This window comes from Apus apus, chromosome 8 (genome assembly GCF_020740795.1).
Source record: "Apus apus isolate bApuApu2 chromosome 8, bApuApu2.pri.cur, whole genome shotgun sequence".
NCBI lineage: Eukaryota > Metazoa > Chordata > Aves > Apodiformes > Apodidae > Apus > Apus apus.
This window is the reverse complement of record NC_067289.1, coordinates 25,344,611-25,359,667: the sequence shown is the minus strand read 5'-3', so window position 1 is coordinate 25,359,667 and position 15,057 is coordinate 25,344,611. Positions and strand designations below refer to the sequence as shown.

The 15,057-nt window shown below is 48.7% G+C and overlaps 1 protein-coding gene across 2 annotated transcripts in view; it reads right to left on the bottom strand.

Annotated features, from left to right (window-relative positions):
* Positions 1 to 2,179: 2,179 nt before the first annotated feature.
* VEPH1 (ventricular zone expressed PH domain containing 1) overlaps positions 2,180 to 15,057 on the bottom strand; it is a 61,598-nt gene continuing 48,720 nt past the window's right edge. For both annotated transcript variants that reach the window (XM_051626759.1, XM_051626760.1), the window contains 3 exons: positions 13,160 to 13,277; positions 3,268 to 3,404; positions 2,180 to 2,416 (listed from right to left, as the gene is read on the bottom strand). In XM_051626759.1, coding sequence (XP_051482719.1) covers positions 2,180 to 2,416; positions 3,268 to 3,404; positions 13,160 to 13,277 — 492 coding nt within the window. The remainder of the gene's footprint in view (positions 2,417 to 3,267; positions 3,405 to 13,159; positions 13,278 to 15,057) is intronic.

The window sequence follows — 15,057 nt, the reverse complement described above, 5'->3', positions numbered from 1 at the left end:
ACTGGAAATAAATGAAAATTAAATTACTGAGCTCTGCTTTCCTTATCTGCCAGAGAAGCCAGGTGGAAATTTCCCATGGTGTGTCTTTTCCTCCCCTGGCACAGCTGCCCCTGCACTGAGGTTTGGCTCCACAGCTCCATTTACAGCAGCAGAGGTGGTGGCAGCTCAGCCTGCAGACCTGCCTTGTTTGGATGGACAGAAGACACAAGTTACTGCAGACAACTTCTCCACATTTCCATTGTTACAAGAATGCTCAGGAATTTGAACATTTCAGCATCTCTCTGCAGCACTGAGAGCACCAGGAAGCCTGGAGCCTGTTAAGGCATTGCATGGGCCATTGGCAGAGGTCTTCTCCTTCCCCTCTGACATCCTTAGTGTCAATGCAGATTTATCTTTCAGACCTACAAACCCACAGCCAGCTTTAAAGCCCTCTCTGATTTACCATCATCCAGGAATGCTTCAGCAGCCACTTTGTTCTCAGCTGCGGGCTGCGTGGTGTGATCCATCAGCACTTCCTTCTCCACTCAGCACCGGAATGTTGGAAATAACTGTCTTCTCAGCCCAGGGCTTGCTGACCTCCCAGGGCAGGGAGGCCAGGCCAGTTGCTCAGCACACGTTAGGAGACCAGGCTGGTGCTGTGGCCGAGTCACCCTCGGCACATTTCTGAGCCATCCTGGGCCCTGTTTCCAGAGCCACTGACCCACAGCAGCCCCAGGGAACTGGAGGGAGCTGGGAACATGTAGGACAGCAGAAAACTCCAGCTGTAAATTCTGAGGTATGTGGTCATTCAACCTCACCCCACTGGAGAACCGGGTCTGACCAGAGACTTTGACCTCGTGGTGACCACTGAGCAGGGTTTGACTCAGCAGCACCAGCTTGACTCAGTGGACTTTAGTCCGAGTTGATTTCCCAGGTCCCTGGTCTCACTGCCCAATCCCCAAACCCTTCTGATGACACAAAGTGTTGCCACCGACTGTTTCCAGTCACTCTTCAGTTTTCTTCCTCACTCACTGAACTCCTGGAGCAAACCCTCCCCAGCCCCTGCTGCCCCCAACGCCAACACTCACCCAGCAACCTCTAAGGAAGTCGAGGAGAGAATATTCCAGAAAGCAGATGACATTGTGAGCTCTGCAAGGAGCTTCCAAGAACAGGGTAGGCTCCCTCTGCCACTGTAGGGCAGACAGGAAAAACATCACAGTTCATTTGTTTCCTGATCCCCCCACCCCTTAACTCTCAACGATTTTTCTGCAAAAGATAGGTTTTTCTAGGCTGGAAAATTGCAAATTTTATTTCTGCTCAACCTTCTTCAAGTTAGTTTCTTTCATTTCTTTCCCCCTTTCCTTTTTTTCTTTTCTGCTTTCAGTCTTTCTTTTCTGCTGTGCTTCCTCTGCTTTGGAACCATGTGAGAGTGACAGAGAAAAATCAAACCCACTGGGAGTTCTCCAGTTTTGGAGAAATGTTGAAGTTACAGAACAGAGAAGACAATTAGAAAAAGAAAGGAATATAATTTTAAAAAATTACATTCAGTTACAAAGGGAGAAAAAGCAGGAAAAAGAGGGAAAAATCAAAACAGTGGAATATTTAAAGTAGTTTTTCAGCAGCATGACATCTTTAAAATTGCTTAATTTCACACCTGAAAGAAGCAGCACATTTGATTTTTTCCCACAGACGTGTATGAACAGTAAAAGGGTGAAGTGCACTGAGATTCAATAAGAAGGAAAATAATCTTTTTACAGACAGAGACTGAGGAAAGCAGAAGGTCCTTACGCTCTCCAGTGCTCTGGGAAGGGTCTGCAGCTACTGAGACCTGGTGTGTCCCACCAGCAGGAGCTGAGGGCTCCGGGTTCGTTTCTAACCATGTCTCCTGGCTTACAGGCCATGAGGCTGGAGAAAAAGCAGCTTTTCAGACATGGGCATGGAACCTGCTTCCACACCAGCAGATGTCCCAGCGCCAGGAGTGCTCCTGCATGGTGGCCCTCCATCACCTGCTCTTCTCCTCGGTGCCTTAGACCTCCCGCACTGCACAAAGCTCTCCATGGCTCATGCCAACACCTGGTCTCCCCACAGTCCCCCCACTGCCCTGTCTGGGAGCTGGAAGAGGTCCATGGTGGGATGCTCTGCGCCAGAGTGGTCCCAGACCCTCTGGCTGGCTGGCGTGGCTGTGGAGGTGCCAGCAGCTCTAGAGGTAGGTGGTGGCCTCTCGGCTCTCCCGCTCCCTCGCCTGCGCCACGGCGACGTTGATGCACTGGAGCCACTCCTCAGCATTCTTCTCATCTTTGGCCTTGAACACGTAGGTCTTGCTGTCGGTGAAGATCTCGAAGGCCCGGGGCAGGCTGCGGTCCCTGCGCTTCTTGGCCACCACCTTCACACTCTGCACCTTGCTGAGCTCAATCGGGCAGTCGTCGGGGTCATCCTTCTGAAACGCAGGGGAGACAAGCAGAACCCAGCTCAGCTGGTAGGGCTCCCACCATCTTAATAAACAGGTGATGCCCCTGCTCGTTGCAGGGGGGGGTTGGAATATGATGACCTTTACAGGTCCCTTCCAGCCCAAACCATCCTATGATGTCTCTAGAGCTGGGCTGGTAAACGTGGCTCGTGTGGCAGCCACACTGATGGGGACTGCCCAGAAGAGCCTCAGGGGAGTTGGGAACCCTCCTCCTCCTCCCACACAGTGCCACGCTCACCTGCTGGACACCACTGGGTTTCCTGGGGGTCAAGGCCTACTGCACCCAATGGCCAAGGGTCCACAGCAACATCCACGAGCTCTTCCCCCCTCCCCATCTGTACTTTTTGCTTCCTCCTTCAGCTACTAAACAGGCTCAGATTTTCCTCTCTCTGGCTTCTCATAATGGTGACTCGTGCCGATGGCAGAAGCTCCCCAGGTACAAACCCCAGCCAGTCCTGGGGGGCTGACGAAAGCTCTTGTCTCTGAAGCAGGGATAAGTTGTTCCCCCTCTCAGGCTCTCCACCCACAAGTGGAGGCAGCAACTCCTTTGGTTCATTTGGGAAACAAGTGGCTGGGTGGGGGTGCTGAGCCCTGGGCATTCAGTGGCTGAACAGGAGCAGCACCAGCCCGAGCCCTCTGGAAAACCTCAGGCTGTTGATCCAGAGAGAAAGCTGGAAGTAAAGCTGGTGAGCCACCCCTTGGCTGGAGTGAACCACCGAGCACGCAGGGACCAGGGGCAAAGCTGAGCAGTACAAACCTCCGGGAAATGGTGCTGGGGAGGAGGGGGAGAGAGAAGTCAAGCGGGTGGGTTTGTGACTTACGGATTTTCCTTTCCGGAAGAGCAGCTGGTTGCCAGCCAGAGTGAAGTACCGAGTTTTCCACCTCTTGATAAACTTCCACCTCACTTGCTTCTCCTTTAGCTTGCCTTCAATCAGAGGCTGGCCATCCTGATTGACAACTGGGGAGGGAACACACACGAGGGGTTATTCCTGGTGCCCTTTGCCCTGGCCTTGGCTGTGATGGAGAAAAGCTTTTCCCAGTTGAGCTGTGTCAGCTCCGAGACCACATTCCTCCTGACCTCAAGCATTCAGCTGGACCTTCAGAAAGACATTTTAGCCCTTAGTCATGTTTTGGGAGGCCAAGCAGATGGAGCTGACAGCTCAGACTCCTCCATCCATCACTTTTCCTATTCTTTTGACCATCACATACTTGCCCCCACTGTTACGCCTCCCGGTCGTTCCTCAGCCCTGCAATACTCATGTATACTTTCATGGAACTTGGCACCATCCCACTGGAGTGAGCATCAGCCCTTCATAGGTAATTCCAGCCCAGAAATGGGACTTTTTGCTGAGAAAGGGGTCGGTGAGTCCCAGGGCTCTTTCTCCCAGGCCCGACCCTTTCCTTCTTCACCCTCCAACACACAACTCCTATTCCCTTGGGAAAGGGATGGGTTTGCTATCAGCCCTCCCTTATCCAGTGCTGGAGCAATAACCCAGCCCTAAAGCTCTGTTACATCTCTGTTATCTTCTCCAGTTCTCTCTTCAGGAATAACTCCAGATTAATTTAACATTAGCAATCCATTTTGTAAAAAATAATCCTTACGACAAGCCCAGAGTTACTGACACCCTGTAAATCTCACCGCACTGACCAGTTGGGAGGGTGATGTTTTAACTCGGCATGTGAGCTTGAACTAAAGGTGGGCAACACTGCCCAAGCCAAGGACCAGGAAGGAGAAGGAAAACAAAAGCTTCTCTCCCCCCCATGACCTGAGCTATAGCACGTTGTGGAGCTCAGTGACTGTGAGGGCTGTAGTCGCATGGAGGCAGAAGCACAGACACACTGTGACACACCAGACATTCAGCTCCACCACTTCCCACTCTGCTCATCTTCTGCAGTGCTCTGAGAAGCGGCTTCAGTTTGCCTTAGAAAAGTAATTGCTCTGTCACTACAGATTTCCCTTCAATCAATTCCCTTAAAATAAAAACCAAACAAAACCTGTAGGAAAGGAAAACCTTCCCCCCCGCCCCCATATTGCAAAATCACGGCTACATTTAAAGTTAATTTCAGACTCCAAAGCACTGTGTGAGTGTTGGGAAGCCTTGCACTTCCATTTACAGGATGTGGCCACCTCTGCCACCAGCCCCAGGGCCATGGTGCTCACCTGTGATCTGCAGTCCCTGGCACTTACCCTGGCTGGGAGCACGTGAGGTTTCAGGAGCTGGAAGAGATTTCCCAGACCTTGCACACAAAAAGGAATTTTCCAGTGCAAGACAAGCCCAGCCAGCAAGAGCATCCCCATGGGTGTTGGGTCATGACTTGCAGAGCAACCTGGAGCCACTGCCCTTCCACATATTAAAAATCCTCTAGGACCAGGGCTGGGTTTCTTTTTCTCTTCCATTTTTACCCCGATAGACAGGACAGAATGGATCAGAGCAGCTGAAGAGCAGCCCAAGGCTGAGAATGGATGTTTGCTGCTGCGCTGTTTGACTTGGAGCCCTTCCCAGCATCTGTCAGATGGGCAGTTATCCCCTGGCTGGCTGCTCTCACATACCTTAGCATGAAAACTTTCTCCAGCCACACTTTTTCTGGAAAGTCTTTGCTGTGGTCTGTGCCTGAGCCATTCAGAGCCCAAACGCAGGAGGTGGGTGTGATGCTGTGGACATGAGGGGGTTGGGGTGCCCAAGAGCAGCCACCAATGGTGGCTCTGGGGGTTTTTGGACCCATGTCTTTCTTCACTACCTCCCGTCTGCTGGAGGAAAAAAAACAATGCAAATAAAAGCATCAGCTGTCGATAAAGAATGTCTCTTTTCCCCAGCGCTGTTTATGTTGGCAGGGAGGGAGGTGCTGGGGGTCTCTATTGCAATTTCCTCGTGCGAGGCTATAAATATTTCTCTCTCTGGAGATGGGGAAGGAGATGGGCTGAATGAAAAGGGGGTGGCCAAGTTTCAGCTTCAGTGGGGAAACTGCAGCTGTGATTTCCACGATGAAAAGAGGTGGGGCTCTGCTCCATGCACCCCGGCTCCAAGCAGCAGCTCTTGGCTGGAGATCTTCCTGCCAGCTCTGACGTGTGACACCACCCCCTGGCACAGGACAGAGCAAACCAGAGGCTTCCTTTCTCCGTGCACAGTTTTTGACACTGCAAAACAGCAGGGATTTACAGGGAAGCTGGTTTGGGGCTGCACCCACTTCGTAACACGCTCTTGGAAAGCAGCCGAGCCACGTTTTACAGTGAGCCCTTCAACAACATTGTGCTCAATCATTGCAAATTAAATAGCAGTATGTAATTTTAGAATGAATACATGAAATATAATTAATATTTAATGTTACTCTTTAACATTTAATTAAATACTTTCATAGATCTACCACAGGTACCTCTTTCCACTGGTTTTAGAGACTTCCTCAGCTGACAATCTTTCCTCCCCAGCCTTTCAGAGACATGTGGTTGGGGTGGGGGCTGTTTTCAAATAATTCTGCATTTTCTGTGAAAATCCTGGAAATGGGACTCAGAAAATACAAAGCTGAGGCAGTCTGAAGTCTTCCTTGGCCATGAGGATGTTATGACATGCAGTGATGTAGAGCTTCTGGCAGCCTCTGTCCTGCCTCCACACCCTGCTCTGCTGCTGAATTTACACTCATAAAATACAAGAGAATAAACTGCTGAGGAATCAACAGCAAAATAATTCTGTGTAAGCACGATCTTTGCTTTCTAGGCAAAAGGAACATTATCCTGTGGCAAAGCTCCCCAATAACCAGTAACCCTGTTCAGAGGGAGCAGAAAGCAGCTGAGACCCAGCTCACGCAGGTACCAGGGGCACACAAGGCATCATCAAAGGCCACCACACAAAAGCATACTGGAGAAAAATGACAAGAAGCCACTGAAGCAAGGAAAAAGCTGGGGGTTTTCAGATAAGTTTGTTTCTGCAAAAATCCTGGGTCCACCAGTCTTGAGCTGACCTTGGCTTCGCACCTGAGCAGGACCACGAGGTCACGTCTGGCTGTGGCTGCGCTGATGTCCCAGCAGAGAGGACACCACCTGCCCACAGGGGAAGTTAATGGCAACAGACAGGCTGGTTTTCTTTCTAGGCAGCTTCCTGAGGCTGGGTCAGGTGTTACCTGGCATTTCTGCAGCTAAGATTTGCTGGGACCCCCACAGTGCTCATCCTTAAGGGTCATTCCTCACTGGGAGCTGAGCAAAAGGACAATCCCCCAGGGCTGTCTGGCAGGTCTGAGTACAACTCCTCGTGCTCTCCTACCAGCCACTTCATCCTCTGGTGACTTTGTTGCCCATTTATAAAATCAGCACTAAAATTTGTCAGATCTGTGAGAACACATACAAGTTTTACATTTTTATAAGTTTTATAACTTACAGTAAGTTTAAAACAGCCTCTCAACTGCTATTTGGCTCATTAAGCAAATGCCTTATCACATATGTAACTTAATGATGCATGGGGCAACATCCCTGTCATCCCATGAGCAGTCTTGGAGAAGGATGTTTCTTCACCAGGAGAGTATGAAGTCTGGGGTCAGGAAATTACCATCTCTGCAGCACATGGGTGATAACAACATATTGTTATTAGTATTTTCTCCCAGGATGAAGTGTCAGACCTGCTCTGACCGAGTCTGCCCAGAGAGAGAGAGAGAAATCACAAAGCTGTGAGTGTGAGACACCCAACCCAGCAGCACCACGTGGCAGGATTTCCTCCAGTGTGCAGGAAAGAAAAGAGGAGAGAACTTCCCTTTGACAAAAAATGACAGAGATAGGACAGGAAAAAGAATTATTACCCCTACATGATAACAATAAAGGGTTCATGAGATGCACAGTGGCTTTCAGAGCATGCTGACAGCTGGGTAAACCTCTAGATGCAACACAAGAAGGTCTTAATGTGAAAAGACAGTTGCTCAGTGGTTGGGTCTTGTGCATCTACTTGGCTCCTGATCCCACGGGACTTGGCTCTGCTAGTGATTCCAGTGCAGTGGGAAGATGCTTTAACCCAGACTATGAAGGTTCACGGACCAGAAGATACTGAGGCGGTTATTGGTCAGGAACGCAACATCAGAAAGGAAGTGAATGTGCAATTTTGGCCTACAGGGGGGTTTTATCACCAAAATTTTCAAAAACAGTGTTTACTGAAGAAACGTTGGTGTCTCTAAGCACCCAGTGGCTGGAGGCAATGCTAGCAGAGCTCTTCTCCTGCACATCCACAAAGCAGCCCACGGGGAATTCTGGTGTCAGCTTCCAAAGTTGTCATAATAAATTTGATGCCACTATGTCTGAGGGTCTGATTAGAAGAAAAAGATTCAGGAAAGATAAGAATGAATCTCTTTTCCAATATTTTTCTAAGCCTTTTTGCTTATTTTCGTTGTGGTTAACTTCACAGAATGACTCAGCTGGAAGGGAGCTCAAGGGACCTCTCCTCCAGCCTCCTGCTCAAAGCAAGGTCACCCGCGGGGTCAGAGGAGGTCGCTCATGAATTTATCCATCTGGGACTTGAAAATCTCAACAATATCTCTAGGCAAGCTGTTCCAATGCTTGGTCATCCTTGTGGTGGGAAGGCTTTCCTTTGTAGCCAGTCTGAACTTCTCCTCTTCCAACTTATCCCTGTTGTCTCTTGCCCTCCCACCACACACCACAAAAAGAGCCTGGCTCTGTCTTCTTGGTGACCTCCTTGTAGGTATGGGCAGACCCCTGTGAAGTCCTCCTTGAGCTCTGCTTGCACCACCCCTTGTCCCTCAGCCCCTCTGCACAGGTCAAGAGCTCCAGCCCCAAAACACCTTGGGGGAGCCTGTCCCAAACCTTCCAGGGACTTTACTCAGTCACCACTGTAGCCACTCAGTGCCTGCTGGGTGCAAAGTAGGAGTAAATGCATGGAGCTCTGTTAGTGAGGAACATCATGAGCAGATTCCAACTGCCTCTGAAAAGCAGAGCTCCTCTGTCTGAGCTCTGCCCAAAACCCAGCCTGGTGACCCCCCTGCACTGCTAACACAGCCGGAGGATTTTATAGCAACGCCACCAGCTGCCAGTTGGGCTGTGCACGTGCCTTGCACAGAGGGATTACTGGAAAATTCTGTCTGGTTTTGATTTCCTCACCTTGCACAGATAAGGACAAGCTCAGAGACTTCAGAAAAGGGACACAAGAATGAGGCAAGGCTGATCTTCCATGCGGTGACTGGTATCACGGGAAACTAACACCATGGATTCTCCTTAACTTGCCCAAGCAAAGATGGAGAAGGGACATGAAGTCTCCAAAGAGAGAATTTCCACACAGCAGGGAAAGGCATAAAGTGATGCAGTGTTCAGAGACAGACTGGAAAGAAACATTTTATCAGTGTGGTTAAATTACCTGAGCAATACCCCGGGCATGGCATGGGTGCTCCTTCACTTGGCTTTTAAAAATCAGGTTTAGACATCTTTAGGAAAAGAAGCTAAAGTAACACAGATCAAAGAGAAATCATTTCTTTGATAAAAGCATTCTTGGATTAGATTCTTTGGCTGTTGCCTTAGAGAAGGTCAAACTAGGTGATCACAGCATCTCTGGGTTTGAAGTCACCGCGGTGGCATGCTGAGGTATGAGGAGATCTTTGAGTTCAAAGATTCAAAAGGTCATGTTCACTACATATATTTGGTTACGTTTACTAATTATTTGCCATTACTTTTTTTTTTCCTGAACAAAAGAAAACTAAAAATATGACCCAAACGCTAAATGAAGACTTATTTACTGTGATTTCTAGTGCTTCTTAAACCGTCTCAATACAGAGGCAACTAACCCCCAAGTCAATTCAAACCTCAGTAGTACCTGTTGATGTAAATGTCCATTGGAATTCCTGTCTATTAATTGTGTCTTGCCTTTTTTGCTGCACTACAATGCACCAAGCTTTAAGTAGTTTGGGTACTGAATACAAAGCAAAAGACCCTCCAGACTCTTCCAAGATCAACTCAAAACAGATAAAACCCCAAAGCATTAAATCTTACATTCGACGAAACAGAAAATGATCCACCAGAATTCAGTCCAATCCTGAATGATCCCAATGATAATAAACTCCTCCTAACTGGAAAGCCTGGAGTGTGTGGGTGGCAGGGAGATGAAGATAAATGCAATTAACCCAAGGGAATATGGATTCACTCTCATTAATCACCACATTTAGTTTTGCTGAAAACCTGGACAGGACACATTACCAAATGCCACTTTTTCTAATTTTCAAGCAAGCCTTGTAGCTGGGGCACTTCAGTTCACTTGAGAACCCCGCCCCCCCTGCTAGCAAAGGATAAATGTGTTCAGGAGTTAATGTGGTGTAGGCTCTTCTGACCAAATTGCTTTTTTAAAAGAGGAATTCATCAAACCCCTCTGTTTGACCCAAATCGTTGCCCATGGGCACAATTTCTCTTCTGCAGCCCACAGTGATTACTGCAATTTCTTTGTGAGCTTCCAGCCCGGGGGATGTTCCTGCAATTCCCTCTCTAGCCACCGAGTGGTTTGACTGAGGGGCTTTTTTGTGCAAGAGCTTGTGAAGCCAAGTGTCAGTAGAGGAGGTTCTGTTGAAATGTGGCTCTTAAAGGCCAGCTCTTCCTGACAAGAGGCACCCACTGCCCTGACCAACAGCTCGAATGCCTTCTCGCTGAATGGCTTGACTGGTTGTAATGTAAAAATAATTAAAATGGTATAGCCTGGTTTTCCTAGCTCTGAGACCAGCTCCACAGGCAGGCTGCAGGCCAGGATCTGAGCAGATGAGCAGGACTTGAGGGAATGCTCTTCCCCCTTGGCTCAGGAGTGGCAGGGAAAAAAAACCCACAACATTCAGGATGATTTAACATCACTTCTGGAAAAGTGTGGCTGTATCAGAAATGATTTGCAATCAGAAGAATGTGTGAGAAATACTCAGGCTTTCTCTGGGTGAATTGCCACATTGGGTAGATCCACCACGTTTCTGAAGCACAACTGCCTCTTGCCTCACTAGCTCAGCCTCTGAGTGGAGCCTGGCTCCAAAAAACCTCCCAGCTACATCCAAAACACCCCATCATTGATCTGGCATCCTCCAGCAAGGCTCTGAGGGATGATGCTTTCCCCAGTCTGGAGGATAAATGGCATCTTGCAACACGGCATCCAAAACATGCAGCAAACCCCAACAGTAACAAAAGACACAAGACAATAATAGGAGAAGAATTTGCCTCTGAATTCCTTCCTAAAGAAGAATTTGGTTGCTAAACAGCATTGCTGAGAGGGAGAAATTGCCTTCTTGTCTTTCACAAGTATTTGAGGTTTCCAAGGGTCTGTCCCACTGTGGAATGAAAATAAAGTATGTGTGACAGCCTTTACATTCTTACAGTTCAAGGAGGCCTCTGGATCTCAGATCTTATAAACCCAAAAAGACCCTGGAGTGCCCCCCACTCTGCCATTACTTTACCCAGCTGGAAAAATCACCAGTACAAAGGTGAATTTCTCATTCACCTGCAGATTTTCCTCCCATTGAAAAATGCTTCCATTGAGCATTATCTCCCAAGTTACTTTCCTACCTGTGACCTTTTTTACGACCCATCCAATACTTGCTTTTCTTGAGCTTGTAAAGGCTTTTAGAGCTTAGAAGCAAATCTTGATATTCACAATGTGTCCTTCTTATAAAATTGTCTTTACTGGGGGAAAGAGAGTAATTATTCATAAAAAGGACACTTACAGTCCAAAAATGTTTTGTGCCTTGTTCCTCCTGCTCCTGACCCTCCTCTAAGGCACCCCTGCACTCTCAGTCCTGTCTCTAAAACGGGTAAACGCTGATTTTCTAGGTGCTGACATTTATTAAAGGCTTCTCCCTCCTCCCTGGGGGATGGCAGCACAGGCAGCTGGGTGGCTGGGCAGGGAGGACCAGGCATCCTCCTTGCTCTTGGGTACTCGTGGGATGTGAGAAGAAAGCAAAGGCTCCAGTTCTTGCCTCTTCTCAGAAGGCAGCATTTCACTGAACGCCTCAGTGACCTATTTGCATTTTTTTTTCCCCATTGGGCTTTAGTTCCTATCAGACCAATGTAAGTTGGAAAAAAGGAAAATCTCCACAAAACTGTTTGTTTTTCCATTCCTGGAATCATAGCATCATGGAATGGGGTTGGGTTGGAAGGGACCCTAAAGATCATCTAGTTCCAACCCCCTGCCACGGCGGGGACACCATGTTATGTTCCCAGCATGTTATCTTCTCACCTCCCAAGGACCATTGATGTCAGGCAGAGTACACAGCTTACCCTACTCAAGATGTTACCTCAAGTGCTCTGCAAACAGACTCAAGAGCCTCTTGTCAGTGGTCCAGAGACAGCCCCCACTTCTGTAAGCTCTTCTACTGCCCAAAGAGCACTGAGGAGCCCGCTGGGAGTCGCTGCCTGCTGTCAGTCTCCTATTGCCATGTGGCCTGCCTGACCTCCCCACGTGATGTCCTGCTTCCAGCCCTTCTTAGACCTCTCCTTGGAGGACATGGTGCTTTGGCAGGAGAGCAACAGGGAAGCAAGGGGTCAGTTGCCCTTTGATGTCTCCAGACTAAGGTCATTGGCAAAACCCATGGCATCAACAAGGAAACCGTGCCTTGTGTCACCCCCAAGGATCATCTTTGCCACCTTCATCTGGTCTGTTGGCTCTAAGACAGCTGCCCTACCAGCATAATCAGGAGCTTGCTACAAACACTCCCCTTTTTGGACTAGTTAAATGCCTTTGGAAATTCAAAACAAAGCTATTTTATTAAGCTTTGAAATTTTATGCAAGACAGACGCCCTTTCCTTGCAGCCTGACATGCGTCTGTCACTGATGTGATGGACAAACCCCAGCAAAACCACAGTACTGAGATGAAATTTCAGCTCAAAGCACGATTCCTTTTATGTTGGTTGAGTCCCAAGAGAGGGGTGGAAGCAGGAAGATGGTCAAACACTCATGAAATGAGCACGGGCCACCTGGCCTGCAGCACAGGCTGGTGCCACTCTCGCAAGACTTAGTAAGTTCAGGGTTGATGAAACAGCAAGAGGTGTTGGCTGTTCAAATAAACAGCTGGAACAGCCAATTATTCCAAGGCTTGGCCAAAATATTCAAAATTCTTGGCCAGAATGGTGCAGGCTTTTACAGAGTGGCAAAAAAGATCTAAGGAAAAGGCCAGTCCTCTGGATTTCAGTGCACTGATCTAAACCACATGGGGATCAGAAAGCTTCAGAAGAAAGGTCACCAGGATCTTTCACCTGGGAAAATGTGGATTTTCCACTCCCCCTGTTTTCTAATACAGCTGAAGCACTGTGGTTGTTCTTAAGCACTGCCTTGCTGCTAAGTGCAACCCTATTGGAGGTGTAATTCTGAGAAAGAAGATGACATGAATCAGGTCTCTAGGCCAATGTGCCCTGGCGTGTGGCACCCCTGCTGTCTCCAGAGGAGCTGGGACATGGTCCAGCAGATGCAGCTCCCTTATCTGGACACTGCAAGATGGTTGCAGGTCCCTCCCACCCCCCAGGGGGGTTTCTAGTCATGCATATTTAAGAATTTACATGAACTTCTGGGTTGTATCCCTCTAAGGGTTAGAGTTTGTGCTTGGCACTAGATCTCACCAGAAAAGCTGAGATGAGTTTATGGGCGAATTCCAATGAGAACATGCATTGGAATGCCTATTTTATGGAATGGAAACACTGGAAAGGTTGCTTCCCCTTTTCCCCAACCTCTGCCTCCACCACCACACACAGCCCTGGTGGGAGGGCAGCCCACCTACCTGTTGCCCTCTCGGGGTTGTTGCACATGAAGCACTGCCAAGCTCCTGCCTCCTCGCTGTAGCCGAATAAATCAAAGAACCTCACTTCTTCCAGGTGCATCTGCACGTGCTCCAGGTCCTAGGCCAACAACCAGGAAAACCAAACTCAGGAGGTGAATGGCTGCACAGTTAACAGCTCGTAACCCGAAAGCAGGGAGGAGCAAGACTTGATTATTTTGCTCTGTTGCTGCTCTTTCTACGTTGCTGAAGTTCTTGTTTTCCCTTGAAGGGGAATTCTGTACGTCCAAGGAATTCAGCTGGCTGCTGTGCTGTGTGGCAGCAGCACCCTGCAGCTCCTCTGAGGGTAATGGACCTGATGGCCTGAGGCTCCCTGCCTCCCTTCTGGCACTGGGTGGTTGGTGCCTCCCTGGGCATGTCCAGGGGGGGCATGGACCACACCAACCCCCCTGGGGTCTTCTCCCTGCTGTGGGCCCCTGATGGAGGGGCAGATGTTCTGCAGGGGATGGCAGACCAAGAACGTGGCCAGCAACATACCCTGTCCCAACCTGCCCTCATCCTCCTCCTCATGGGGCACCTGGGAGGACACAAGATGGACCAAATAATGACCATGCTGCTCTCAGTGGGTCTGTGCAGAACTGTAAGGGCATGTGGGTCACACTGAAGAGAGAGCCTAGGAGCTTCTCCATGCTGTGAAAACATCTTTTGGTGGCTGCAATGAGCAACTCTAGACTGAAAGAGAGCAAATATCACAGAAATACCACTGCAGCAATCATTCTTTTCCACTCTGTACTTCGGTACGCTTGAAATAATCTGAAAATAAGCCCCTTATTTCAGGAGGGGAAGCAGAAGGGAAAAGCCTAACTGGAGAGGTTTATCTCATCCTCGTGTTCTATCACCCTGAAAACTTCCCTGTGAAAAGGCAGAGCTTCTTTCTGCTGCACAAACCCAGGCAGAAAACTAAAGAGCGGGAAGCACAGAACCAACAATGGCTTCAAAATGTTAATTATTCTCCTGCAAGGCTGCTCAACAAAAGGCTCTCTGAAGGCATCACATGGGGCTCGTAAAGCAGTCACCATCTCACTCCTCTGACACAGCATGAGTCAACACAAAGAATTCAGCAACCAGCCCAAAACCAGCTCAGCTTTTGCACCGTGGGCCGCACGCACTTTGATAACGAGCTATGGAGCAACTGAACGGAAATCTGGCAGCCTGCACATCTGGAAATGCTTTGCTCCTGGCACCTCTTAAGCCCTGTTGCACAAATATTTTTCGTGTCATGGACAGGCTGCCCAGTGAAACACGACATGGGCTTTGTGAGCCAGGTATTGGCTGTGATCCCTTGCACAGCCATCCCGGGCCGACCTCCCAAATCCCTGACACTGATGGGAATCTGAAAACATTTCTCAGAACTGACTCCGGGCTAAACCCTTGATGCAAAAGATTTTTTTCTCCAGGTTTGCAAAATGCTTTGGAATACATATTGAAAAAAAAAAATAAAAAAAGGAATAATAAAAATGTCTAAGTTCATTTATTCTGAAGAAATAATCAATCAATGAACTCAGACAGGGAGCGGTTGCCCAGCACTGGCTGTGCTGTGGTTCTCGCTGAGGGTCAGACCCTCCCCACGTGCTCCCAGCACCAGAATTCCTCAATTCTGACAAAGGCTTCAGATATTACTGTAACACGATGCATAAAACCTAACAGAGAATGTACCAGATGACGTGGATGCTGCACTTGCCTCAGCAGATTTCCAAATACTTCCGATTCAAAGGGCTGCGCCTGTTGGAACAACCACAGCCCCATCATGTTGCTTCCTGCTCTACTGGCAGAGGAATAATGTTCACAGCTACAGCAATTCTGTCAAGTAACTCACGATAGTTGGAGTTGTATTAGCAATG